Raw genomic sequence first — 13,157 nt, 5'->3', positions numbered from 1 at the left:
TTGGGTTCTTTCACTCCCAGCATGCCTTGCAAGGTGACTGAGCCAGCTGAGGTGCAGGATGGAGTCTGTCCAGCAGATGACAGCGTTTCACTTTGAATTTCTTTGAGGCTGCCACTTCTGGCTGCTTCTGCATCTTTTACTTGGAGGACAGACACTGGCCAATTCAACTTTTCATTCTATTCAATAATGAGCTAATATGATTTGAACTCCCATTTTTGATTTGATCAATTAAGGCATGAGGAGAACTGCAGCAAACACACTGGAGTGTATCCTTTGATAAGCCGGCTGTATCCAATCAAATCAATATCTAACCTCACCACAGACATCAATACTATTGTAAAATAATGAATAATTAAAGATGGAGCAGCTCTTGCTGGAAGTAACAGTAAATTGAAGGGCTTGGTGAGTGATCAGTGATCCATGACTTGAATCTTATACACACACACACACACACACACACACACACACACACACACCACATGCACAGGCAATTATGCTGTGCTGAAGCATGGTGAGTTCAGAATTACTCCAAAACTGGGTTAACAGCTGCCTGCATCCACTCTCCAAATGCTCTCAGCTCACACACACACACAGAGACACACTCCACCGCCACCTATCCATGCACAGACAATTGGCCTGGTTCTTGGAGTGGAAGACATGTCACACAGGGCACGGAGCACAGAGCTCCAAGTAACAAGGCCCTGTGGGACTTGGAAGGGCATGGTATACCTGCCAGAGTGAGTAATACCCTTCACCAGTAAGTGTGTGTGTGTGTGTGTGTGTGTACTGCAAGCAGAGGAGGAAGCAAAACATCTGTGCATGTACATGTACGCTCACAGCCTGATCTGCTCTCACTGCAGAGACTGTCACTGCACTTTCCCCTGCACGTCGCACGCTTTTGTTCAGGGAGCTTATTATGCTGTGACACCGTAATGAAGTGAAAATGATTTCATTTGGGGGGAAAAGTGTCGAAACTGAGGAACCCCTCCCGCCCCCCCCCCCCCCCCACACACACACTTTTCACAGACACACACTCACACACACACACCATATGGCAACATGTCGGCTCAGATGAAAACATCTGGCGCCTTCTATGTTCACATGGGCACAGAGGATTCGAATGTAGCTTCATGTTATAGCCATGATGGCAGAAAAACAAGATGGCTATAGGGAACATCATGCTTTGCCTAGTGCAGGATGCAGCTGCTCTGTACACTACAGGGAAACAGCACTCTGACTCATCTAGTATGGCTATTTTCACCTGTGAGGAAAAGAAAAAAAAAAGATTTTACTTTCTTGATACTGCTGCTGAATTCTGGAAACTTTCATCCATCCTTATGTATCCCTCTAAAGTTATGAGTAGAAGGTCTGTGACACAAGTTTAAAAATAGTTGTGTATAAGCCTGAGATGGATAAATTTAGGTAGCTGTCTAATTAGAGGCTTTATTAACCACAGTGTGGAACATTATCTTTGACTTCTCCACTCAGCATTAAAAACAAGACAATTAAGAACAGCCGTCAACAAACTACATGATTATACAGTTTAGGGGTTTAAGGTTTTTATGTTATGTAAGGGTTTTGTGTGGTTAAGGTCAGAGTAAGATACTAAAGTTGCAACATTTGAGCTAATCTATATGTGTTACATTGTTCTGGAGTTAAAGGGGCACTCCACTAATTTAAAGTCACCTGTCATAAGGAGTGCCGTACATCTCAAAAAGTTGCTGTCTAAAGTTGCATTATGGGAAATGTAGTGTAGGATCTTATCTTGGCCTCCACTGCTTCGATTTTGACCATATTTTAAAATCAGTCTCTTGCAAGTACCCTCATTTTATTTAAGGGTAACATTAAATCACTGGAAAAGGAACTGCTTTTCTCTTCTGTGCTTGGCTGGACCAACATGGTGGGAGATGTGAAATTCAGGCTCCGTGTCTTGTAAAAGTTGTGCTTAACACACTAGAATTGGCTGATGTAGCCCAATGGCTGTCACATGGATGTGTGAGCACCATAATCAGGATATTTTGTGGGCAAACTGTATTCAGTCTCATTTATGTTTGCATGTCTCTTCCAAACAGATGTTCCAGCTGTACCTGAAGCCAAACCTGCAACAGAGCTACAAAAATATTAGCAGAATCATGACTGTTTCGGTAAAATTTGATAGTTGATAGAGGAAAGTAGTACTTTTTCTCTGTAAGAGCCACAGTACAATTCTTATATTTTTAAAACTTTCAAGAACATATAGGCAGAATCTCCTAGAGAGGGCTGATACATAACAGCTCCACTCACCTGTGATATTGGTATTTGCTGCTTTAGCTGATACCAACCAAACCCTGACTGCATTCGCATCACGTGAGAGGTGAATATTAAGGCTAATTAACACAGTATTTTAAGATTTGTCCATGTTTGCCTTTGGGTTTCCTTTCCTCTTCAGTGCTGTTTCTTTGATCACAGCAAAATAAGCAAATGGCTACACTATGGGCAGAACGCTCTGAGGCAGAGAAGAAAGGAAAAAAAGTGTTTATCTGCCTCGAAGCAAGCTGGAAGAAAAAGGATCCTGTTTTCTTTGAGATATTAAATATAACATATTTACTGAGCAAACTTGTGGTTTTCAGTGGACTAATTCTGACTATAAAAGCCACTGAGTCTCTACATCTTCAGTTGTTTTGTAGAAACAGTTTGACAGTTTAGTGTTCACACTGCTGCGTATGAAGATTATTGGCATAAACCAGTACTGTTTGAGTCATAATCTGAACTCTAGAACATATCCAAAATCTATACAATCATGTAAAATGAGAGCTGCATCTTTTATACTAACCAATAATCATTTTCTGTGCCAACTATTAGTGCGATTGTGGCCAAAAGTGCACTAAGGTCAAACCACAATTGGGACATGCTTTTTTTTTTTTTTAAGTGTTTCTCAATGCATTGACTCCTCTGATTTAGTCTTATTCTAAAATGAGGCCGGGCTGATTCAGTCTCTGAGTGGAATAAGGAGATGTATTGATTGTTGTTTCAAGGATTTACGGGAGACGGTAGAGTTATGGCAGTTAGGCCGCATCGGCTCCCCGCCAGGAAAAGAGATCCGGGCATCATCAGCAATCTATGCCACTGCTCCATAAACAAAGTGAGCCGGGTTGGGTTTTCTGCAAACAAACACAGCACTCTCACTCTCTCTCTACACACACACAGACACACACACACAGCACACACAGAACTGAGAAATAACATTACCGTAAATGTGGTTTTATTAATAATAACAGTATCTCTTTTAATGAACATTGCAGATACATAATAGAAAATAAATCAGAAACAGGAGAGACGTCGTCTCAAGAGTCGTGAAAGTGCCTGGAATAATTCTGTGCTATATATTGTCATTGTTATTAATCTTCATCATCATCTTTATCAAAGCCGTCTTCGCCAGAAATGTTCGATTCATCATGAAACAAAAAAAACGTGTATCACCCCACTTAGAAAATGCAAACATTTGTATTCACACAGCTTCCCAAAGCAGGAGCTCTGACGCCAAACTCCTGTCAAAAACTCACCGATTCTACGTGTTAACCTCCAGTCAGGACTAGTGTTTCTACTTTGAGAGGCCTTGCGAATAATGACCATTGGTTTCATGAATATGGCTCGATTGTCTTCATCTTAATCACGTTATTGTCTTGATTATATTTACACAATGCCACGTCATAGAGCACAACAAACTCTTCTGCTCAGAATCGGTGCTCTTCAACGCAATCCATATTTCACTTTTCATAAGGGGGGGTTGGAGGGGGTCTGATTGAGGTGAACTAAAAACAGGCCTGCATCTGTGGGTTGATTGAATGATCTTGAATGAAGAGGACTGTTCCTCCAAAGTACAAATCCATCCAATATTGAACTCTGGGCAGCTTGCAGCAACTTAGTTTTCCAAAAACAGAAAAGAAAAAAGAAAAAACAGGCCTGAAATATTCTGCTGCCAGTTTAAAGTAAAATTAAAAAAGCTGACAACAAGATAAGGGGAGGAAAAAACACAATGTTTCATTTATTGTTTATGAGTTCATCACTTTGCATATTTTATGGCACTAAATGAAACACCTCTATGTTGTGAGATGTTGCAGGTATTTTAGTATGAGGTTAGTTTTCTCAAAAAGCAAACAATATGGCACAGCTGCAGGGCAGTTGAAGAGTAGTACGTAAACAGGCCGCCTTCACAGGTGTGAGAGGATATGTGAGAGTAGCTCTTGTTTTCTCGACCGGATGGAATCGTGCCGCTCCTGGTGGAAGCCATCGTCAGAGGAAAAAACAAAAAGAAAAAAGAAAAAAAAAGACAGTTTTGTGAATGAGAATGCTTCACTGTATCTTGCTTTGGTCTAACTTGCTTTAAGTAGCGTTTCTATTGTATGGTTATATATACTCCAGGATTTAAATTGAATTTTTAAATACATTCTTGTCATTCTTAAGTATTAATTACATCTTTTTTGGAAGGGTTTCTTTCTAAAAGGCTATTGGGGAGGATACACCCCATGATTATTATTGGTCAGTAGGTAAAAAATATAACTGATCACTTCCTCTAAAATGTTACTTTTTAATATTAATAACTAAACATTAATAATATTTCACAACTTTATCATCAAGTCAGCAACTTTTGAAGACTCATTTTGGAGTGAAACTGTTTGTTGTTGTTGTTGTAGTCGTTAAAATTCCTGTGTCCCTTCGCCAAAGCTGAGCCGAGCAGCCGGGGTCGACTGAAAGTGTTCCGAACTGAGATGTGAAAGCCCTATTTTATTCATCTGTGAGCATAACTCAACCGACAAATCATTTCCGTTGACAAGGGGGATGGCGAACAAATAACAGAGCTGTCATTGGGGAGGAAATGAATAACAGAGATAACAGTTTAGCCCTGGACAGCCTTGTTTGGTCCTACGGAGGAAAGCAGACACAGTAAATGCTTCAGGTGACACTGCATGTCATGGCTTTCCTCTCCTCCATCTGTACTGACATCATCGATAGTGTAGCTCCATCCTTGTACCAAATCAACCGTGAAACGCTGCAATGACTGTGAAATCAACACAACATAAAAAGCCTGCTGAGCTGCTATCCGTGGTGTGTTGGAAATGTCAAAACTCCTCTTTTTAATGACGAAAATACAAACATACTATTTTTTTTTCTCTTGCAATATAAGGGTAAGACATTTAGTGAATGACCTATTGATTTTCGTGAGCTATGCAGTTCCACACAACAAAACATTGTTCTTTTATTATGTTTCCCCAAGTCCTTCTATCAGAAACTTTATAGGTATAACTTCTCTAAGCAAATATCCCTCAGTTACAAAAATAGACTTTTCTTTTTTCATAAAATAATACACATAATTAATTTTCGGTGATATAATCATCTGTTAAGGTAAATAGCAAGGCTTTTTTTTTTTTTTTAAAGTAAATGTTATCGTGAGAGAAACAGAGAGATGTGAAGGAAGCCTAGCACCATATTCTTCATATCACCCTTCACAGATATGACTTTTCCAAAAGCACTCAAATACGATTTGGGAACCCCGTCTGTTCCCCCGCTCTCTGGACTCCATATTTTGCATATTCTGGTTGAGTCCAGATTCTCAACCTTTTACAACAGCCATCAGATCTGAGACTCTGCTCCCTGAAATCCAAAACAAATCGTTCTCGTCTCCTAGAGGCTGCGACGTTTGCCCACCCCAAAAACCCCAAAAGCTTTATAAACTACACCAGCCAACAAATTAAGATAAAGGTAACAACGGTTTAACTAACACATCTCACAGGCCATTGCTTCACTTTTGTACAAACCAAAAAAAAAAAGAGTCCCAACTGATGATAAAACATAAAGAAGAAACAAGTCCCAAACACTGATGCTACAAAGAATTAGAAAAACGTATGTACAGGACCCTGTATTCCTTGACTTTCTGGGTAAATTATCATAGGTGTTGGCTTGTGTTACGTGAGTGTTTATACAGGCATACAAAAAAGTTCTCCTTGCTTCTTTTTTGTTGTTGTTCAGTTTCAATAAAAGCTCTTATTGGACCAAAACAAAACAAAACAAAAAAACAATTGCCACCACCAGAACCCCCACCAATGTGTCCAGTGTGTCTGACGCCTCGTCCTCCCGCCCCTCCCCCTATGGTTTCCTGGTGCAAATTCAACAGCAGCAAGTAGCTTAGTGCCATTCAGGTCCATCTGGCCCCGGTGTTTTCAGGGTCCAAGTGCCAGTGGTGAGTCCTCCCTGTGACGGACATCATATGGATCCACAGTCTATCCTGCCCGGCACCCTCTCTGTCACCAGATGACGCTGGATATACTGGTCTCTCTGGGCAGCAGTGGCAGCATGGCGTTGTTGCCGTGGGCTTCTTCCAGACTCTGCTGGCGCAGCGACTTGGACTGAGGCCGCTGCCCGTTGATGAGCGTCATGGGGATGTTGCAGTAGGTGTGCTGGTTGCCGAGCGTGGAGAGCGGCGGGAGCGTGCCGCCGGGCGGCAGGTCGTAGTCGTAGCTACGGTAATAGTGTTTCTGCCTCATCTGGGTGTGGCAAGAGTTGTGGAAGGTCGAGCGCAAGTCCGGGTGTGCCGTCGCCATGGCGGTGGAGGTAGCCGCCGCCATGGAGATGGCCGAGACGGTCTGGAGCTCGCTGAAGGGGCCCTGCTCGCTGACGTCCAGCACCTGCTCGTGGGAGATGCTCAGGGGCTCCATGCGCTTGAAGGGCATCTCGTAGAGCAGCTGCTTCCAGAACTTGGAGTTGAGCTTGTTGCTGGACGGCCCGCGCCACTTGATGACTGTCAGCATCTTGATGGTGTGTTTAAGGGCCTCCACTTCCTGGTAGTTCATGATGCCGCGCAGCTCGGCGCACTCGATCAGGATGACCTTGATCTCGCCGGTCACCAGCATGTTGCGCAGCCGCGTCTCCAGCTCAAAGATACTCCACCCCCTCCGCACGACATAGCTGGGCGTCATGACAATTATGAGGCGCTTGCTCTGGTCCACACAGCGTGCTACATCCTCGATGTAGGCTGGATAGATAGACAGAGATAGATAGATAACTTTGTATAAACAGCAGTACATTTAACATAAGTTGCACTGTTTTCAGTTTGTAGGACTTATTTTTACTTGCTTGTATGGCGTATAGATTTAATCTAGATAAGTTTAATTGTACATGAAACTACACAGAGCTCATGGATGATGCAAATATGATGAAACATATCACACAGGCTGTTTAAAGAACTCTCTTGGCCTCATGCGGCTGCTTACCAAACTGCTCCTGTTTTATCAAAATTTCAATCAACTAAATCCAATTAACTCGAGATGAAAAAAAAAAGTTAATTTTGAATAAAAAAAGACTGAAGTAATTTAAATTAAACATCAGATGAATTTTACAGTTACACATTTTTTCCATGATTTGGCTAAACTAAACTCTAACTAAAACATCTATAAAAGCATTTCTAGAATTAATTATTGGATCTATTTAGACAGAATTGTAGACGAAAACAAAAGGGAAGGGGATCACTTGTTTTTTTTTATAAGATAACAGTAAACATAAAACACTCAAAGCCAAGCAAGATATGTGTGTGACATTAAATTTGCATCTTAACACCAGAAGGTAAAGTAATTGTGCGTTTACATTACATACAGATTTGTATTCACCTCCTTAATGGGTAGCTGTTTGACTAATAATGAATGTGATTAAGTGTTTCCCTAGGCCTGTTGTGTGTGTGTGTGTGTGTGTGTCTGTGTGTGTGTGTGTGCGTGTGTGTAGCTAATGCCTGCTTTTAGCCTTTCCTGGCGGAGACGAAGACAGAGTGGCTCCTCAACAGCAGGTAGACGGGATTAACTGGGCTTCCCTTCCCAATCAAAGCTTATGACCCTCTTGTGTGTGTGTGGGTGTATGTGTGTGTGTGTGAGGAGAATTTTTTCTTCCTCTCTCTCTGTTTTAGACGAGAGGCATCTAGAGACTGTGAATAATATCTCAGTATGTTTGCTAGTTTTTCAACAAACAAATGCCACATCTCCTCTCTGTCCTGCTCTCTGTATCTCTGAGAATGAACTCCTTCTTTCATGTCACTCTTCCACGATGAGAGAAACCTGATTAGACTAAACTTGGATTTGAAGTCGCCCTTTACTTCAACATGACAAGTAAATCTCTTTTCTTTTTGATAATTGGTCCTCACTCAGTACTCCATCACAATGCGTCCCCAGAGCAACACCTCTCTTTGGGCCTGTTCAGTTTAGCTTAAACCAATCAGTCACAAACAAGTTTTTCTTTTACCTTACTGTGAATAAAACAAAAAGGAAATGGATAAATGCTTGCTATATAATTAGCTAATGAGCAGTGGTTTCATTTTATGTTTTGAATTGATTAAACTGAAAGTAAATCTGCCCTCTCAGGGTGCTGCCTGCTAACACTTTATAGCTTTATAGATTAAATTCCTCCTTTCAGAGACCTCACAAGCTTTACAATCAAAGCCTTGCATGTGTAATAATTGATTCCTACATAAAAACAAAATCAACGCTAAATTACAGGGGGCAGGAAATCACTGTTGCCCTGTTCCCTATAGTTTTTTCAAGTTTTCCATGAAAAAAGCTCATTGTGACAAGTAATTAAGCTTGTGGTGCTAACTGGACAACTCAACAGCTCCCACAGCAAATGTAAATAAGTCAAAACTTTAAGTGATACTGTAGTAAAGTGCATGAAACATATGATAATCTGAAGTCTTGTTAGCAAAGAACATTTCACTATAAATATGATTTTATTACTTTCGGTATTCAGCTCTGTATGATCTTTATTCTATGAAAACATCTGAACTATAAATAAAGATACAAACATATTATACATTTGAAATGCATTTAAAGCCATTTCCCATGTAAGGAAACTAGAATTTTAATCCATAAAAAAATCTCCTGGTCATTCATCCTCCATATTTTATCTTCAGAGTTGACAAGTAAGCCCCTGGCTCTGCAATAGGGTTATAATTTACCAGCCAGGAATTCATGACTTCCAACTTTGAACAGCATACACCAGAAATCTACTCAAATTTAGTTGCTGGAATTATCAGTGACCACAGTTTGGTCTAATAAAACAACAGCTAAACTTCAGAGCAGAGTTAGAGGTTGTGACGTTTCAGTTACAAATAAACAAGGCGTCAAGGCATCATAGGCTAAAAGATCAGAGATTATAAAAGAGTCATCTTTGCAATGTGTTATATTTACACCTGGTTTCCCCAGATAGGAATCATGACGCCAGGTGTAAAGTAGTCAAAGTATTTGAACAAACGTAGCTGCAAACTACTACAAGTTTTAGACACAACAAAACATTTTTAATGTATTTCTGGGACTGAAAGTTTGAATTGTTTTGATGCAGTTAACCCATCAGATGTATGTAACTCATTTAGATGCAGGTGGGGAAAAATAATCATGTTTTTCACTTTCATATTTTATAAAGGCTTCATAAGTTGTCACTAATGGCTGGTGGGTCATAAATAGTTTACTAATGCTTCATAGATTAGTAATAGCAATAGCAACCTAGGTCGCCAACCAAGTCACAAGGTTGAAAAAAAACATATTTCCTAATTACTGCTATATGGATCATTAATTAATAAGTTATTAACCACTAATGGAGTCATTAGTAACAACTTATAAATTACTTATTAGAAAGTGTTTGACCAGAAAGTCTGTGTCGGTGTGTGTTGACACGAGCGTTAAAAATCGGGGGGAAGAAAGTACCTCTAAGTAGTCTTGTGTCATCCTGGAAATGATCATTGGTGAAACCTAAACATAGATATTTACATTCAAAGTATGATCAAAAGATTTGCAGAAAAGCATTAAAAAAACACAGTTGTGTTAATGTGGGGACATGGCTCTGGCATAAACTGTGTTTCTCAACTGGTGCTCTACTAGCGATGGTAAAGCGGTAATTGTGCTGACCAGTTTATTCCAGTTTAATATGGGACATGTAGCATAAAAAAGGCAAGGAAAAAGCCTTATATTTTTGCTGCCATATATTATAAACACTGAATGTACTGTACAGTAGATATATAAGAAATCTACCAGAATGGCAAGATGTTAACATGTTGAAAATAATCCAGCATACTGTAGAATAACACGTTACTTATCAGCAGCTCAGGAGAAGGATTGTTGACATATGCTGAAACCCCAAATGGCCAAACTGTGTTTATCTATAGCTGTGGATTATGCTTTATTATATCAACTGTTGAGATGTTAATACATTCCCAGTGGGAACTAAATGTTTACACATAGACACAATAAGCCAGTGAGCTGTGCCGCCGAGCTGGAATAGCGACAGATGCACTTAAGATTCCTCTCAATCCTTGCATTTTTATGCCATTTTTCCCATATTATAACAGTCCCCCAGCATCGAGCACATAATCACAGCAAGGGATTCAGTTTATAACCTTGGCACAATGCCACTGAAGAGGAACATAATTAGTAATGGCGGTATGTGCGGGAAGACAGGCAGATGCAAGTATTTAAATGAAGGCCAATAACATAATGATATTATCAAACTCATCTGTGTGATGAGTTAATCAAAGATAAGCACGGGGCATGGTGAGAGGCTCCATTAGAAATATTCTGTGGTAAAACATGCATTAATATCCATGCATAAAGAGCTTTTTGATTGTACAGCTGACATATTACATAGCAGCATGCAGAGGTACAGTTGGAGCAGGATCAGGAACATAGACTGTAATAATAGGGTTGGCTGTTTCTGCTAATTATGCCGCATATGTAGGATATTATGCCTCCCACAGGCTTTACATACTGTAGATAATGCACTTTAAATACTTGAGTACATAAAGAACCAACTATTAAGTCCAGACCTCTTCTGCTGAGTATTATTTAAGATATAGGTTTCCATAATTCACTTTCACAAAGGAAGCCTCCACAGGTCAGACAGCAGGAGGGGCTGTAGGGACTGAACTCTTGTTACAGATGTTTCTGAATATTTTGTACATTTCTATCTGGAGCAAGTTGAACTGGGTTTGCACACTCCAGGGATGGAGAAGTATTCAGACCCAGTACATAATGCTGAACTGGAAGTAAAACTCTTTAAAAACAAAAAACCAAAAACTTCAGTAAAAGTACAGTGAGCTTAAGTATTACCTGTATAATTTACTCAAAGCACTCATCCAAGTGTTATATTATTAAAGTCATATTTTATAAATTCTCTTATGGAGTTATTATTACTGATGCATTAAATGCAGGCAGCATTTTAACATTACAGCTGGTGCAGTAGCTGATGTAGTTTAAAAATACAATACAATACAATATTCACTCTAAGGTGTGGTAGAGTGGAGGTATAAAGTAGCATAAGTAAGTATAAAAGACAACCAATGTATGTGCAGAGTTTGACACTAGAAGGGGAGAAAGTCTCTCTGTGCTCGCCTTAAATTCAAGGTGTGTGTACTAGTGAGCAGACTGTTCAGTCAGACACTTCTCCACAGCCCCATCCGAGCCAGAACTCAACTACTCTACCCCTTCATTGACACCACCTGTCACAATCCATGTGTGTTTATTTGAATCACAGTAGAGGTCATTTAACTCTATTAATTATATAAGTGGATATCGTTATGATACTTTTTCATATAGTTGAAATGTGCAGGTTTAGGTCTGTTTCGTCAAGTTTGCATCTGGACTACTACAGCACCACTTGGAGGGGCTGAACTTGGACATTTCAACCATTCATCTATCACTTTTAGGTATCTTTCTCAATTTATCCAACTATTCTTACTTTTAGCTAATTAAATCAGCCATTTATACATTACATTACATTTAAACTTCTCTGCTCGCTTGCTAACTAGTCTTCATGCTTACTCAATTGCAACACCTAATGTTCAAGTGTTACAGCTGACTAAATATGTGGATATATTTCTTAAATCAATTTGTTATTTCTTTGAATTAGGTAAACTGATCCACACTCTCTTCACATACTCCCAGGCGACTGCAGAAGCACCTCCAGGGATACAAATACTCCTGGATGGGAATCACTGCTTTTAGGACTGCAACAATTAAAAAGGGGTGCAACTGTCTGTTCAGAGCTGTCTGTGATGTGTGATGTCTGTGTTGCCATGTGCCATAATTGCAACTTGGCAGCCTTTTAAGTTCATATCTTATTGCAAAAAAGCAATAAAGAATGAGTGGAGACGGTTATTAGCAGTTGTTATTGATTAACTACTCAAATAAAATGAATAAAATTATGAAATTCTAATATTGTTCCCTATTCTTTTTCTATTTTTTTGTTTTTTGTAACCCTAATTGCCCCCTTTTAGCAGACTGATCCACTTCAATTAAGCCAGTAGTTAGAAAAAGATAATTTTATGATGATCAAATTAACACAATGATGGTCGTACGGGTCTAGTTATGCCAAAACACAAATGCATAAAAGAAAACAACAAACAAGGCAAATCACCACTGCACTGACAACACGAGCAACACCAAGCCACAAAACATTCGACACAACTTGACATCGCCGCGAGAGAGAGAGCTTACTTCCTGTGGGGATCAAGTCCCTGTCTGGAATGAAGAGTTTATACCCATAATGCTTCTCCAGGACGTCGGGGAGGATCTCCAGGGCAAAGCGCTCCTCCTCTCGGGTCTCCTGGCTCCACTGGTCCGGGTCCACTTTTGTGTAGGACAGGTAAGCGTCGTAATCCTTGTTATCTGCAAGTAGAGGGGAGACAGGGAGACAGACACAGAAGTAGGTGAAATGTCACAGCTCCTGTTATCCGCCAGGCAAATCAGCGAGGTTTGTAAGCAGAGTCTTTATTGTCCTCAGATCCTTCAAACCAGACCCTTTCATTTAGTTTTATAATCCCTGCTATAAAGCAGGTGCAGAGAGAGAATAATAAAGCCTCGGGCTCAGCACTGTGAATAAAAGCAAGTCTGTTCTCTTGAATACTTGCATCCCTTCATGTATGAGCTTTTAAAAAGCTCCCAAAACCATTCTGCTTCAATTAAATGCTTTTTATAATTTGGACATAATGTTTCCTGCTTTGGTCAGCAAAGTTTTGCACCGCTATACCCAAGATGCTCACAATCTATATTCATGCTGGTGTGCAGAGAGCTGTTCATTCGCGGGGAGACTTCATTGAGACGGGGAGCCTCCATTACACTGACCTCCGGGCACCTCTGCCCATCTGAGTGCTT

General features: G+C 40.1%; 1 protein-coding gene across 3 annotated transcripts in view; it reads right to left on the bottom strand.

Annotated features, from left to right (window-relative positions):
• Nucleotides 1–3,219: 3,219 nt before the first annotated feature.
• Nucleotides 3,220–13,157, bottom strand: part of LOC137176834 (interleukin-1 receptor accessory protein-like 1) — a 301,386-nt gene continuing 291,448 nt past the window's right edge. For 2 of the 3 annotated variants that reach the window (XM_067582797.1, XM_067582798.1), the window contains exons 10-12: nt 12,501–12,671; nt 9,717–9,761; nt 3,220–7,009 (exon numbers count right to left, since the gene is read on the bottom strand). In XM_067582797.1, the coding sequence (XP_067438898.1) occupies nt 6,282–7,009; nt 9,717–9,761; nt 12,501–12,671 (944 nt within the window). In that variant the 3' untranslated portion in view covers nt 3,220–6,281. The remainder of the gene's footprint in view (nt 7,010–9,716; nt 9,762–12,500; nt 12,672–13,157) is intronic. The other variant, XM_067582799.1, reaches the window with a different exon arrangement.

Source organism: Thunnus thynnus, chromosome 24 (assembly GCF_963924715.1).
Source record: "Thunnus thynnus chromosome 24, fThuThy2.1, whole genome shotgun sequence".
Lineage (NCBI taxonomy): Eukaryota > Metazoa > Chordata > Actinopteri > Scombriformes > Scombridae > Thunnus > Thunnus thynnus.
Note: the sequence above shows the minus strand (reverse complement) of the source record. Positions and strands in the feature narration are given on the sequence as shown.